General features: G+C 46.2%; 1 protein-coding gene across 1 annotated transcript in view; it reads left to right on the top strand.

The window, feature by feature from the left end:
* Nucleotides 1-14,130, top strand: part of LOC140411508 (dynein axonemal heavy chain 8-like) — a 2,059,122-nt gene that overhangs the window by 629,984 nt on the left and 1,415,008 nt on the right. The window contains exon 16 of the mRNA XM_072500594.1: nucleotides 5,231-5,366. Within this exon, the coding sequence (XP_072356695.1) occupies nucleotides 5,231-5,366 (136 nt within the window). The remainder of the gene's footprint in view (nucleotides 1-5,230; nucleotides 5,367-14,130) is intronic.

Here is a 14,130-nt window from a genome sequence, read left to right as displayed (position 1 = left end):
GGGAGGGAGTTTAAAAACTACAGGCTCTACGTCCTTCCCCAACTCTGCGCGCCCGCATTACTGGGATTAGACTTCCAGTGCAACCTGCAGAGCCTAACATTCCAATTCGGCGGCCCAATACCCCCACTCACTATCTGCGGCCTCGCAACCCTCAAAGTTGAACCCCCATCCTTGTTTGCAAACCTCACCCCGGATTGCAAACCCGTCGCCACTAGGAGCAGACGGTACAGCGCCCAGGACCGGATATTTATTCGGTCCGAAGTCCAACGGTTGCTGAAGGAAGGCATAATCCAGGCCAGCAATAGTCCCTTGAGAGCACAGGTGGTAGTAGTAAAGACAGGGTAGAAGCAAAGGATGGTCATAGACTATAGCCAGACCATCAACAGGTACACACAGCTAGATGCGTACCCTCTCCCCCGCATATCCGACATGGTCAATCGGATTGCCCAATATAAGGTCTTCTCCACCGTGGACCTCAAGTCCGCCTACCACCAGCTCCCCATCCGCCCAAGTGACCGCAAGTACACAGCCTTCGAGGCAGACGGGCGATTATACCACTTCCTAAGGGTCCCATTTGGCGTCACAAACGGGGTCTCGGTCTTCCAACGGGAGATGGACTGAATGGTTGATCAACACGGGTTGCAGGCCACGTTCCCGTATCTCGACAACGTAACCATCTGCGGCCACGATCAGCAGGACCACGACGCCAACCTCCAAAAATTCCTCCAGACCGCTAAAGCCTTGAACCTCACATACAACGAGGACAAGTGCGTGTTTAGCACAAACCGGCTAGCCATCTTGGGATATGTAGTGCGCAATGGGATAATAGGCCCCGACCCCGAACGCATGCGTCCCCTCTTGGAATTTCCCCTCCCCCACTGCTCCAAAGCCCTGAAACGCTGCCTGGGGTTCTTTTCATATTACGCCCAGTGGGTCCCCCAGTACGCAGACAAGGTCCGCCCCCTAATACAGACCACTACCTTCCCCCTGTCGACAGAGGCTCGCCAGGCCTTCAGCCGTATCAAAGCGGATATCGCAAAGGCCACGATGCACGCCATCGACGAGTCCCTCCCCTTCCAAGTCGAGAGCGATGCCTCCGACGTAGCTCTGGCGGCCACCCTTAACCAAGCGGGCAGACCCGTGGCCTTTTTCTCCCGAACCCTCCACGCCTCAGAAATCCGCCACTCCTCAGTGGAAAAGGAAGCCCAAGCCATAGTGGAAGCTGTGCGACATTGGAGGCATTACCTGGCCGGCAGGAGATTCACTCTCCTCACTGACCAACGGTCGGTAGCTTTCATGTTCGATAATGCACAGCGGGGCAAAATTAAAAATGACAAGATCTTAAGGTAGAGGGAGGATCGAGCTCTCCACCTTCAACTACGAGATCTTGTACCGTCCCGGAAAGCTGAACGAGCCGTCCGATGCCCTGTCCCGCGGCACATGTGCCAACGCACAAATAGACCGTCTCCAAACCCTCCACGAGGACCTCTGCCACCCGGGGGTCACTCGGTTCTACCATTTTATAAAGTCCCGCAACCTCCCCTACTCCATGGAGGAGGTCCGTACTGTCACCAGGAACTGCCACATCTGCGCTGAGTGCAAACCGCATTTTTTCAGGCCAGATAGAGCGCACCTGATCAAGGCTTCCCGCCCCTTTGAACGCCTCAGTCTGGATTTCAAAGGGCCCCTCCCCTCCACCGACCGAAACACATACTTCCTGAACGTGGTGGACGAGTACTCCCGTTTCCCTTTCGCCATCCCCTGCCCCGACATGACAGCGGCCACAGTTATTAAAGCCCTGAGCACTATATTCATACTGTTCGGTTGCCCCGCATATATCCATAGCGACAGGGGGTCCTCCTTCATGACTGACGAGCTGCGCCAATTCCTGCTCAGCAAGGGCATAGCCTCGAGCAGGACGACCAGCTACAACCCCCGGGGCAACGGGCAAGTAGAAAGGGAGAACGGCACGGTCTGGAAGACCGTCCTACTGCCCTACGGTCCAGAGATCTCCCAGTTTCACGGTGGCAGGAGGTCCTCCCGGACGCTCTCCACTCCATCCGGTCGCTGCTGTGTACCACCACTAACCAAACGCCTCATGAGCGCCTCCTTGTCTTCCCCAGGAAGTCCTCCTCCGGAACGTCGCTGCCGACCTGGCTGGCGGCCCCAGGACCCATCTTGCTCCGGAAACACGTGCGGGCGCACAAGTCGGACCCGTTGGTCGAGAGGGTTCATCTCCTCCATGCGAACCCGCAGTACGCCTACGTGGCGTACCCCGACGGCCGACAGGACACGGTCTCCCTGCGAGACCTGCCGCCCGCCGGCAACACACACACCCCCCCGACACCGATCACCCCCTCCCTGCCACCGGTGCACCCCGCGACCGCCCCCTTCCCAGGAGGATCGGTCCTCCTCCCATGTCCGACCAGGAGTTAAACTGAAGCAGACACCGAAAAGCTCCCGGAGACGACAACGCGGGAACAAGCACCTGCACCACCACCGGGGCTGAGGCGATCAACATCAACAAGGAAGACCAGACCGCCCGCTCGACTCGTGGCATCGGTGTAACACAAGAATGTTGTGGACTTTAACGAGAATGTTCTTTTTTTTCCTCTTACGAATTTTGTAAATAGTTCACAAACCCTGTACATAGCCCAATGTAGGGCAAAGTGTAGAGCATTGAAAAGACATGCCAAAAATTTTCTCCTCCCAGGACCAGCCTTGTAAACCCCTACCACCATGCGAAGCACCACCCCGCCGGGTTCATTTTTAACAAGGGGTGAATGTGGTAGTATGCATTAGGGGTCATGTGGGACTGTGAAGCCGTGATGCTACTGGCTGACAGATCCCGGGTCCTGGTTGGCTGTTGATCTCTAGCTCCGCCCTGAAGGTGGAGTATAAGAACCAGGAGTTCTCCCCGCAGCTCCAGTCTGTTGCTGAACTGCGGGGAACAAGTCACGCTTAATAAAGCCTCATCGACTTCATCTCTATTCGTCTCTCGTAAGTCATTGTGCGCTACAAGAGGTAAATGAGGTTCTAGAACCCATAAAGAAATTGTGGAAAAGACGTTGATGACAGTGCGACAGCATGGCAAGGTTTTGACGGAAGTGGAAGAAGCGCTGTCACAGCACAGTGACCATATGACCTCACTAAATGCTGAACTACAAAGAATGGAAGAACAAAATAAGAACCCAAGAAGAAGGATTAATGACATGGAAAACAGATCAAGGCGGCTTAATATGAGGATCGTGGGGATTCCTGAGGGGGTGAAGGATCCAAGACCAAATAAATATTTTGAAGCAATGTTGAAGAAGTTGGTGGAAGAGGAGAAAAAGGGACACTCCACCTTGCTTGATCGGACCCATCAGTCACTTCAAATGAAGTCAAGAGTTATGAACCACCGCGAGCTGTGATAGAATGTTTTCACAGTTTCCTTTCGAAGAGTAGAGTCCTAAAATGGGTCAAGGAAAATCGATGGGAAGGTACCATTATTCATTTATATCAAGATGTTGCCACGGAATTGGCAAGAAAAAGGAAACCTCCAATAAAGCAAAATCAACTCTTTATCACAGCGGAGTGCGGTTTGATATTGTATACACGGCAACTTTAAAGGTTACACACAAGACCAATGATCATTTCTTCGAACCGGCAGATGAAGCAGAGGCATTTATTAAAGCTGAAGGGCTTGAGCAGAACTAAAGAGACTTATATAAGATTTGTTTCATAGCTGGGATCTGTCTGTTTGAAAATGTTACTGTTACAAATGTTTTATATTTGAGATTATTGTTTAGAGGTGGGACTTGTGAGGGAGAGAGGCGGTCTTTGCACTGTGTTTATATTTGTATTTATACTGTTTACTGTTATTATTATAAAATTATAAATGCCTTAATAAAATGTTGTTTTATAAAAAAATGTTTTATATTTGTCAGCAGGATCGTTGGGTCGCAAGGTAGCACAGTGGTTAGCACTGTTGCTTTACAGTGCCAGGGACCCGAGTTCGATTCTCGGCTTGGGTCACTGTCTGTGCGGAGTCTATACGTTCTCCCTGTGACTGCGTGGGATTTCTCCGGGTGCTCTGGTTTCCTCCCACAGGTCCCGAAAGACATGCTTGTTAGGTGAATTGGACATTCTGAATTCTCCCTCAGCGTACCGGAACACGTGCAGTAGTGTTGCGACTAGGGGATTTTCACAGTAACTTTATTGCAATGTTAATGTAAGCCTACATGTGACACTGATAAAGATTATTATTACAGTATTGTAGTCCTGTTCATATGTATTTGTCTTTTCTTTAATTTAATAAATAGTCTTTAATAATTGTTACATGATGACTGGACTGCTTATTTTTACTGAGGTTTTCTCTTGACTCCTCACACCATTCCAAAAACAAAGCTATATGCCCCCACTAACCGGTTTTCCAATTTGCGATACCCTTGCAGATAACATCAACATGGTTCATGACAATGTGCATTCAGATACTGAGCATTTGGTTTTATTCTTTATCCTTTTATTCTTTTATAACCTTTAGTTTCATCTGTTGATTGACTGTTAGATTTGTACTCTCTGTCCCTTCCTGTCATGACTTGTTTTTCAACTTCCATTAAAAAAACTTTCACTTTTCCCTTGTCTTTCCTGTTTCATTTCCCAAATTTGATCCTTGCCCCTCCTTTGAGTTACACTCCTGCTTCCCTTGTTATGTGGCTCTCAAGAAAACCACTCCCAGCACTACAGGTGTAGACCACCCCAATGGTACAGATCCCATTTTTCCCAGTACTGATGCCAGCTGTCCCAGTGGTCCAGAACCCACTTATCCCACACGAATCTTTGAGCTACACATTAACCTCTCTAATCTAATTTCCCCTCTCCCAATTTGCTTGTGGTGTGGGTTACAATTCAGAGATTTGAAGTTCTCCTTCTTAATTTGCAGCCAAAAACCTCATATGGGCTAATATGGGAAGCTTTGACAACATGTGACTTTTCTCAGCAAGTTTTGTAGTACCGAACTCCATGCCAGGTTGATAGAAGGCTTTTTGATTAAAAAGTGACGAGTTTTCATTTTACAAGTCAAACATTTTTTCATGATGATTTCTGTTTGTTATATCATAAATGTAATTTTAGCTATACATATTGCCTGAATACTGCTTGCGTGTGGAAATATTTTTGCACTTATGAACACGTATGTTTTCAGCCCTAATCTTAAATCTCAATCATTAAATGTTTCTTTTTGTTTCAGAAAAGTTCTGACATACTAAAAAGCACTCGGGGCATGTCAATCGTGCGCAAGTACAACAAAGTTGCTTATGTACTTGTAAAGTTTGAAGTATTGTATCACAAGGCCTGGACAAAAGAAATTTCAACCATGAAATATGGTAAGTAAATGATTCATTTTAACAAAACTGCACTACTCTATTATGGTAGATTTTACAACTGAATTCATTTGGTTCTGGAACTTAGTTTTTGTTGCTCATTATTCTGCGATTCACATCTCAGCTGGAAAAATCTTTTTTTGTTATTTTTCCCTTTGCTGCTCCTCTGTCATTTAATGCCTCCTGTCTTCTGGCCAGTGACACACCTTCCCTTTTTGTTCTGTTCCCACACACCCATAAGACCTAAAACCATAAGATATGGGAACAGAATTAGCCCATCGAGTCTGCTCCACCATTAATAATCTTTATTAGTGTCACAAGTAGGCTTACATTAACACTGCAATGAAGTTACTGTGAAAATTTGATCATGGCTGATATTGTCCTCATCCCCATTCTCCTGCCTTTTCCTCATAACCCCTGATCCCGTTATTAATCGAGAACACCCCCAGTTCACAGAATTATTACAGTGGAGAAGGAGGCCATTTGGCCTACTTAAAACTTTCTGACTTTTCCAAGTGTGGTGTTCTTTGTGTTGCTTATTTCAGGTTGGTTGGCGTAGTGTTCACAAAGACTACAAAAGTAGTTTTACCTTAAACAAAACTATGATTTTATTTACACCACTAAACTGGGATTTGACACGTAGTACTTAAGAATACACAATTGATCAATAACATCTAACTACACTCATCTACTGCTAATCTCACTACACTATCTGCTCTTCTAATCATCCCTAGCTAACTCGTGCATACACTCCTCCCCTAAGATCCCTTATATAGTTGTAAATGTACCTCCCTCTAGTGGCTACTCTTGACACTACATTAATCCTTGCAATGCTGATAGTTATGATAATCCCACATTCGCCCTTCTTTTGTAAAATAAAATTATTATAACATTGGTTGTGATATTTACTTTCACCCTGACCTCACAGATGTAATTCTGACTATTAGCTAGTAACTATCACTAACTCACTACAATACAATACATTAATCCTGTAATAACTGTTACATCACTTTGATGAGCAAAAGTTTCATTATACAGTCATCACAAATTAACTCTATCTGGTGGTCTTCTTCGGCTCGTAGATCATCTCAAAGGAATGTTCAAGGTGTTGGATTGCTCTGCCACATCTTCTTGCTGTGCCTGCACTAAGTAAAGCAATGTCCTTGAATATGTTATCTCGTGGTACAACAATTGAAAGCTGAGATTGAACCTTATGCTTGACACTCAGCAATGCTCGTCTGTTTCTCCTGAACAGCGATCCCTGCTCTGTACTAAGTAGGACCTAGGTGCTACCTTCTGCAGAACCTTTGCAACGTTTTGCCAGCCTACTTCTGGATCCTGAATTTTCACAAAGTCGCATTCTCGAAATTCAGACAGAGGTTTGGTTTGTCTATTGTAGACCTCTTGTTGATTCTTCTTAGTTGCCATGATTCATTCACGTCTCTTTATTATCAGTATTAGGACTGGTGATCTCTGGTAAAGTGGTTCTTAGTAGTCTGCCCATCAACATTTGAGCAGGTGATAGTGATATGGGCCAGGGTTTAGAAAACTCCAAAGTATATCATGGTGTTCACCTGACCTACAACTGTTTATTAATTCTGGTTATGAGGAGCACAAGGGCCTACCTTTCAGGTGTTATTCAACAGAGGCCTTAAGCACTTTTAATCAAAAACAAAGTTTATTCTACAAATTCAGTAAAAATTTCTATGAACATACATAGTAAGCATTTTATAAACTACAATTATGAATACCCCATTCAGCTACAGTACTCGATATAAATATAACCCTTAATAACTTCCCTTTCAACTGTTTCAATTTGATAATAACATCCAATAAAACCAGAAAAAACGTTTTTACCAAAACAGTAGGTTTGAATTCTTTACAGAAAACAAGTCCTAGTCCTAGGTTTTGGAGCTTTGACATGAGCTTGGCTGAGATTATGCTGTTGAAAGCAGAGCTGTAGTCAATGAATAGGAGTCTGACGTAGAAGTCCTGTTGTCGAGATGCTCCAGGGATGACTGTAGGGCCAGGGAGATGGCGTCTGCTGTGGACCGATTGTGGCGGTATGCGAATTGCAGGGAACTAGATCTTCTCGGAGTATGGAGTTGATGTGCCTTATGACCAACCTCTTAAAGCACTTCATAATGACCGATGTCAAGACCACCGGGCAGTTGGCATTGAGGCACGTTGCCTGGTTCTTCTTTGGTACCTGTATGATGGTGGTCTTCTAGAACCAAGTGGGGATCTCATACTGGAGTAGTGAGAGGTTGAAGATGTGCGCGAACATATCTGCCAGCTGGTCCGTGCAGGATCTGAGTGCACGATCAGGGACTCGTTCAGGATCCGTCACTTTCCGAAGGTTCACTTTCTAGAAACTGATCTGACTTCGGAACCTGTGATGGTGGGTATGGATGTGTCCAAGGTTTCTGGGACAGTTTCCTGCTCGAACCGAGCATAGAACCGAGCATAGGTGACATATAGGAGGCTGTTAAATAAGTTAAGAGCCCTTGGTGTTAAGGGTAAGATACTGACATGGAGAGGATTGGCTGACTGGCAGAAGGCAGAGAGTGGGGATAAAGGGGCCAGTGACTAGTGGTGTACCTCAGGGGTCGGTGCTGGGACCACAACTTTTCACAAGATACATGAATGATCTGGAGGGAGGAACTGTTGCTAAGTTTGCAGATGATTCAAAGATCTACAACATGGAACATCACAGCGCAGTACAGGCCCTTCGGCCCTCGATGTTGCGCCGACCTGTGAAACCACTCTAAAGCCCATCTACACTATTCCCTTATCATCCATATGTCTATCCAATGACCATTTGAATGCCCTTAGTGTTGGTGAGTCCACTACTGTTGCAGGCAGGGCATTCCATGCCCTGACTACTCTGAGTAAAGAACCTACCTCTGACATCTGTCTTATATCTATCTCCCCTCAATTTAAAGGTATGTCCCCTCGTGCTAGACATCACCATCTGAGGAAAAAGGCTCTCACTGTCCACCCTATCCAATCCTCTGATCATCTTGTATGCCTCAATTAAGTCACCTCTTAACCTTCTTCTCTCTAATGAAAACAGCCTCAAGTCCCTCAGCCTTTCCTCATAAGATCTTTCCTCCATACCAGGCAACATTCTGGTAAATCTCTTCTGCACCCTTTCCAATGCTTCCACATCCTTCCTATAATGCGGTGACCAGAATTGCACGGAATACTCCAAATGCGGCCGCACCAGAGTTTTGTACAGCTGCAACATGACCTCATGGCTCCGAAACTCAATCCCTCTACCAATAAAAGCTAACACACCGTACGCCTTCTTAACAACCCTCTCAACCTGGATGGCAACTTTCAGGGATCTATGTACATGGACACCGAGATCTCTCTGCTCATCCACACTGCCAGGAATCTTACCATTAGCTCAGTACTCTGTCTTCCTGTTATTCCTTCCAAAATGAATCACGTCGCACTTTTCTGCATTAAACTCCATTTGCCACCTCTCAGCCCAGCGCTGCAGCTTATCTATGTCCCTCTGTAACTTGTAACATTCTTCCGCACTGTCCACAACTCCACCGACTTTAGCGTCATCTGCAAATTTACTCACCCATCCTTCTACGCCCTCCTCCAGGTCATTTATAAAAATGGCAAACAGCAGTGGCCCCAAAACAGATCCTTGTGGTACACCACTAGTAACTGGACTCCAATCTGAACATTTCCCATCAACCACCACCCTTTGTTTTCTTCCAGCTGGCCAATTTCTGATCCAAACTGTTAAACCACCCTGAATCCCATGCCTCCGTATTTTCTGCAGTAGTCTACCGTGGGGAACCTTATCAAACGCTTTACAGGAATCCAGAAACACCACATCAACTGCTGTACTCTCATCCACCTGTTTGGTCACCTTCTCAAAGAACACAATAAGGTTTGTGAGGCACAACCTACCCTTCTCAAAACCGTGTTGACTATACTAATAAAATTATTCCTTTCCAGATGATTATACATCCTATCTCTTATAAACCTTTCCAAGATTTTGCCCACAACAGAAGTAAGGCTCACTGGTCTATAGTTACCGGGGTTAACTCTACTCCCCTTCTTGAACAAGGGGACAACATTTGCGATCCTCCAGTCTTCTGGCACTATTCCTGTAGACAAAGATGACTTAAAGATCAAAGCCAAAGGCTCAGCAATCTCCTCCCTAGCTTCCCAGAGAATCCTAGGATAAATCCCATCCGGCCCAGGGGACTTATCTATTTTCACACTTTCCAGAATTGCTAACAGCCAGCGGGAGATAGAGGAGCAGATAGGTAGACAGATTTCGGAAAAGAGTAAAAACAACAGGGTTGTGGTGATGGGAGACTTCAACTTCCTCAATATTGACTGGGATTCACTTGGTGCCAGGGGCTTAGACAGGGCAGAGTTTGTAAGGAGCATCCAGGAGGGCTTCTTAAAACAATATGTAGACAGTCCAACTAGGGAAGGGGTGGTACTGGACCTGGAATTGCGGAATGAGCCCGGCCAGGTGGTAGAAGTTTCAGTAGGGGAGCATTTCGGGAACAGTGACCACAATTCAGTAAGTTTTAAAGTGCTGGTGGACAAGGATAAGAGTGGTCCTAGGGTGAATGTGCTAAATTGGGGGAAGGATAATTATAACAATATTAGGCGGGAACTGAAGAACCTAGATTGGGGGTGGATGTTTGAGGGCAAATCAACATCTGACATGTGGGAGGCTTTCAAGTGGCAGTTGAAAGGAATTCAGGACCGGCATGTTCCTGTGAGGAAGAAGGATAAATACGGCAATTTTCGGGAACCTTGGATAAAGAGAGATATTGTAGGCCTCGTCAAAAAGAAAAAGGAGGCATTTGTCAGGGATAAAGGCTGGGAACAGACGAAGCCTGTGTGGAATATAAGGAAAGTAGGAAGGAACTTAAGCAAGGAATCAGGAGGGCTAGAAGGGGTCACGAAAAGTCATTGGCAAATAGGGTTAAGGAAAATCCCAAGGCTTTTTACATGTACATAAAAAGCAAGAGGGGAGCCAGGGAAAGTGTTGGCCCACTGAAGGATAGGCAAGGGCATCTATGTGTGGAGCCAGAGGAAATGGGCGAGGTACGAAATGAATACTTTGCATCAGTATTCACCAAAGAAAAGGAATTGGTTGATGTTGAGTCTGGAGAAGGGTGTGTTGATAGCCTGGGTCACTTTGACAAGGTCCCCCATGGTAGACTAGTACAATAGGTGAAGTCACACGGGATCAGGGGTGAGCTGGCAAGGTGGATACAGAACTGGCTAGGTCATAGAAGGCAGAGAGTAGCAATGGAAGGATGCTTTTCTGATTGGAGGGCTGTGACCAGTGGTGTTCTGCAGGGATCAGTACTGCGACCTTTGCTGTTTGTAGTATATATAAGTGATTTGGAGGAAAATGTAACTGGTCTGATTAGTAAGTTTGCAGACGACACAAAGGTTAGTGGAATTGCGGATAGCGATGAGGACTGTCAGAGGATACAGCAGGATTTAGATTGTTTGGAGACTTGGGCGGAGAGATGGCAGATGGGGTTTAATCCGGACAAATGTGAGGTAATGCATTTTGGAAGGTCTAATGCAGGTAAGGAATATACAGTGAATGGTAGAACCCTCAAGAGTATTGAAAGTCAAAGAGATCTAGGAGTACAGGTCCACAGGTCACTGAAAGGGGCAACACAGGTGGCGAAGGTAGTCAAGAAGGCATACGGCATGCTTGCCTTCATTGGCCAGGGCATTGAGTGTAAGAATTGTCAAGTCATGTTGCAGCTGTATAGAACCTTAGTTAGGCCACACTTGGAGTATAGTGTTCAATTCTGGTTGCCACACTACCAGAAGGATGTGGAGGCTTTAGAGAGGGTGCAGAAGAGATTTACCAGAATGTTGCCTGGTATGGAGGGCATTAGCTATGAGGAGCGGTTGAATAAACTCGGTTTGTTCTCACTGGAACGACGGAGGTTGAGGGGCGACCTGTAGAGGTCTACAAAATTATGAGGGGCATAGACAGAGTGGATAGTCAGAGGCTTTTCCCCAGGGTAGAGGGGTCAATTACTAGGGGGCATAGGTTTAAGGTGCGAGGGGCAAAGTTTAGAGTAGATGTACGAGGCACGTTTTTTACACAGAGGGTAGTGGGTGCCTGGAACTCGCTACCGGAGGAGGTGGTGGAAGCAGGGACGATAGTGACATTTAAGGGGCATCTTGACAAATACATGAATAGGATGGGAATAGAGGGATACGGACCCAGGAAGTGTAGAAGATTGTAGTATAGTCGGGCAGCATGGTCGGCACGGGCTTGGAGGGCCGAAGGGCGATTCCTGTGCTGTACATTTCTTTGTTCTTTGTTCTTTATAAAACCTCCTCCTTATGAACCTCAAGCCCTTCTAGTCTAGTAGCCTGAATCTCAGTATTCTCCTCGACAACATTGTCTTTTTCCTGTGTGAATACTGATGAAAAATATTCATTTAGCACCTCTCCTATCTCCTCGGACTCCAAGCACAACTTCCCACTACTGTCCTTGACTGGCCCTACTCTTACCCTAGTCATTCATTTATTCCTGACATATCTATAGAAAGCTTTAGGGTTATCCTTGATCCGACCTGCCAAGGACTTCTCATGACCCCTCCTGGCTCTTCTTAGCTCTCTCTTTAGGTCCTTCCTAGCTAACTTGTAACTCTCGAGCGCCCTAACTGAACCTTCACGTCTCATCTTTACATAAGCTCTTTCTTCCTCTTGACAAGTGTTTCGACTGCTTTAGTAAACCACGGTTCCCTTGCTCGACCACTTCCTCTCTGCCTGACAGGTACATACTTATCAAGGACACGCAGTAGCTGTTCCTTGAACAAGCTCCACATTTCCATTGTGCCCATCCCCTTCAGTTTTCCTCTCCATCCGATGCAACCTAAGTCATGCCTCATCGCATTATAATTGCCTTTCCCCCAGATATAACTCTTGCCCTGCGGTATATACCTATCCCTTTCCATCACTAAAGTAAATGTAATCGAATTGTGGTCATTATCACCAAAGTGCTCACCTACCTCCAAATCTATCACCCGTCCTGGTACATTACCCAGTACCAAATCCAATATGGCCTCGCCTCTCGTTGGCCTATCTACATACTGTGTCAGGAAACCCTCCTGCACACATTGGACAAAAACGGACCCCTCTAAAGTACTCAAACTATAGATTTTCCAGTCAATATTTGGAAAGTTAAAGTCCCCCATAACAACTACCCTGTTGCTTTCGCTCCTATCCAGAATCATCTTTGCAATCCTTTCCTCTACATCTCTGGAACTTTTCGGAGGCCTACAGAAAACCCCAACAGGGTGACCTCTCCTTTCCTGTTTCTAACCTCAGCCCATACTACCCCAGTAGACGAGTCCTCATCAAACGTCCTTTCTGCCACCGTAATACTGTCCTTGACCAACAATGCCACCCTTCCCCCTCTTTTACCACCTTCCCTGAGCTTACTGAAATATCTAAACCCCGGCACCTGCAACAATTATTCCTGTCCCTGCTCTATCCATGTCTCTGATATGGCCACAACATCGAAGTCCCAGGTACTAACCCATGCCACAAGTTTACCCACCTTATTCCGGATGCTCCTGGCATTGAAGAAGACACAGTTTAAACCACCTTCCTGACTGCCGGTACACTCCTGCAACTTTGAAACCTTACTCATGACCTCACTACTCTCAACCTCCTGTATACTGGAGCTACAATTCAGGTTCCCAAGCCCCTGCTGAACTAGTTTAAACCCTCCCGAAGAGCATTAGCAAATTTCCCCCCCAGGATATTGGTACCCCTCTGGTCCAGGTGGAGACCATCCCGTTTGTAGAGGTCCCACCGACCCCAGAATGAACCCCAATTATCCAGAAATCAGAAATCTGTAGTGGGGCAGGTAGTATTGAGGAAGCAGGCAGGCTGCAGAAGGACTTGGTCAGGCTGGGAGAGTGGGCAAAGAAGTGGCAGATGGAATACAATGTGGAAAAGTGTGAGGTTTTGCACTTTGGAAGGAGAAATGGAGGCAGAGACTATTTTCTAAATGGGAAAATGCTTAGGAAATCAGAAGCACAAAGAGACTTGGAAGCCCATGTTCACGATTCTCTTAAGGTTAATGTGCAAGTTCAGTCTGCAGTTAGGAAGGCAAATGCAACGTTAGCATTCATGTTGAGAGGGCTAGAATACAAGACCAGGGATGTACTTTTGAAGCTATATAAGGCTCTGGTCAGACCCCATTTGGAGTATTGTGAGCAGTTTTGGTCCCCATATCTAAGGAAGGATGTGCTGGCCTTGGAAAGGGTCCATAGGAGGTTCACAAGAATGATCCCTGGAATGAAGAGCTTGTCGTATGAGGAACGGTTGAAGACTCTGGGCCTGTACTCTTTGGAGTTTAGAAAGATGAGGGGGGATCTTATTGAAACGTACAGGATACCGCGAGGCTGGTTAGAGTGGATTTGAAGAGGACATTTCCACGAGTAGGAAAAACTAAATCCTGAGGCGACAGCCTCAGACTGAAGGTTTCCTTTAAAAGATGAGATGAGGAGGAATTTCTTCAGCCAGAGGATGGTGAATCTGTGAAACTCTTTGCCTCAGAAGGCAGTGGAGGCCAAATCACTGAGAGTCTTGTTATGGGCCAGGGTTTAGAGAACCCCAAAGTGTATCATGGAGTTCACCCGACCCACAACTTTTAATAGATTGTGGTATGGGGAGCATACGGCCCACTCTGCCGGTGTGGTACAGCAGAAATGAAAATGTATTTTTA

The sequence above is a fragment of the Scyliorhinus torazame genome, chromosome 4 (genome assembly GCF_047496885.1).
Source record: "Scyliorhinus torazame isolate Kashiwa2021f chromosome 4, sScyTor2.1, whole genome shotgun sequence".
Lineage (NCBI taxonomy): Eukaryota > Metazoa > Chordata > Chondrichthyes > Carcharhiniformes > Scyliorhinidae > Scyliorhinus > Scyliorhinus torazame.
The sequence above is the reverse complement of the archived record's forward strand: the minus strand, read 5'-3'. Positions and strand labels throughout refer to the sequence as shown.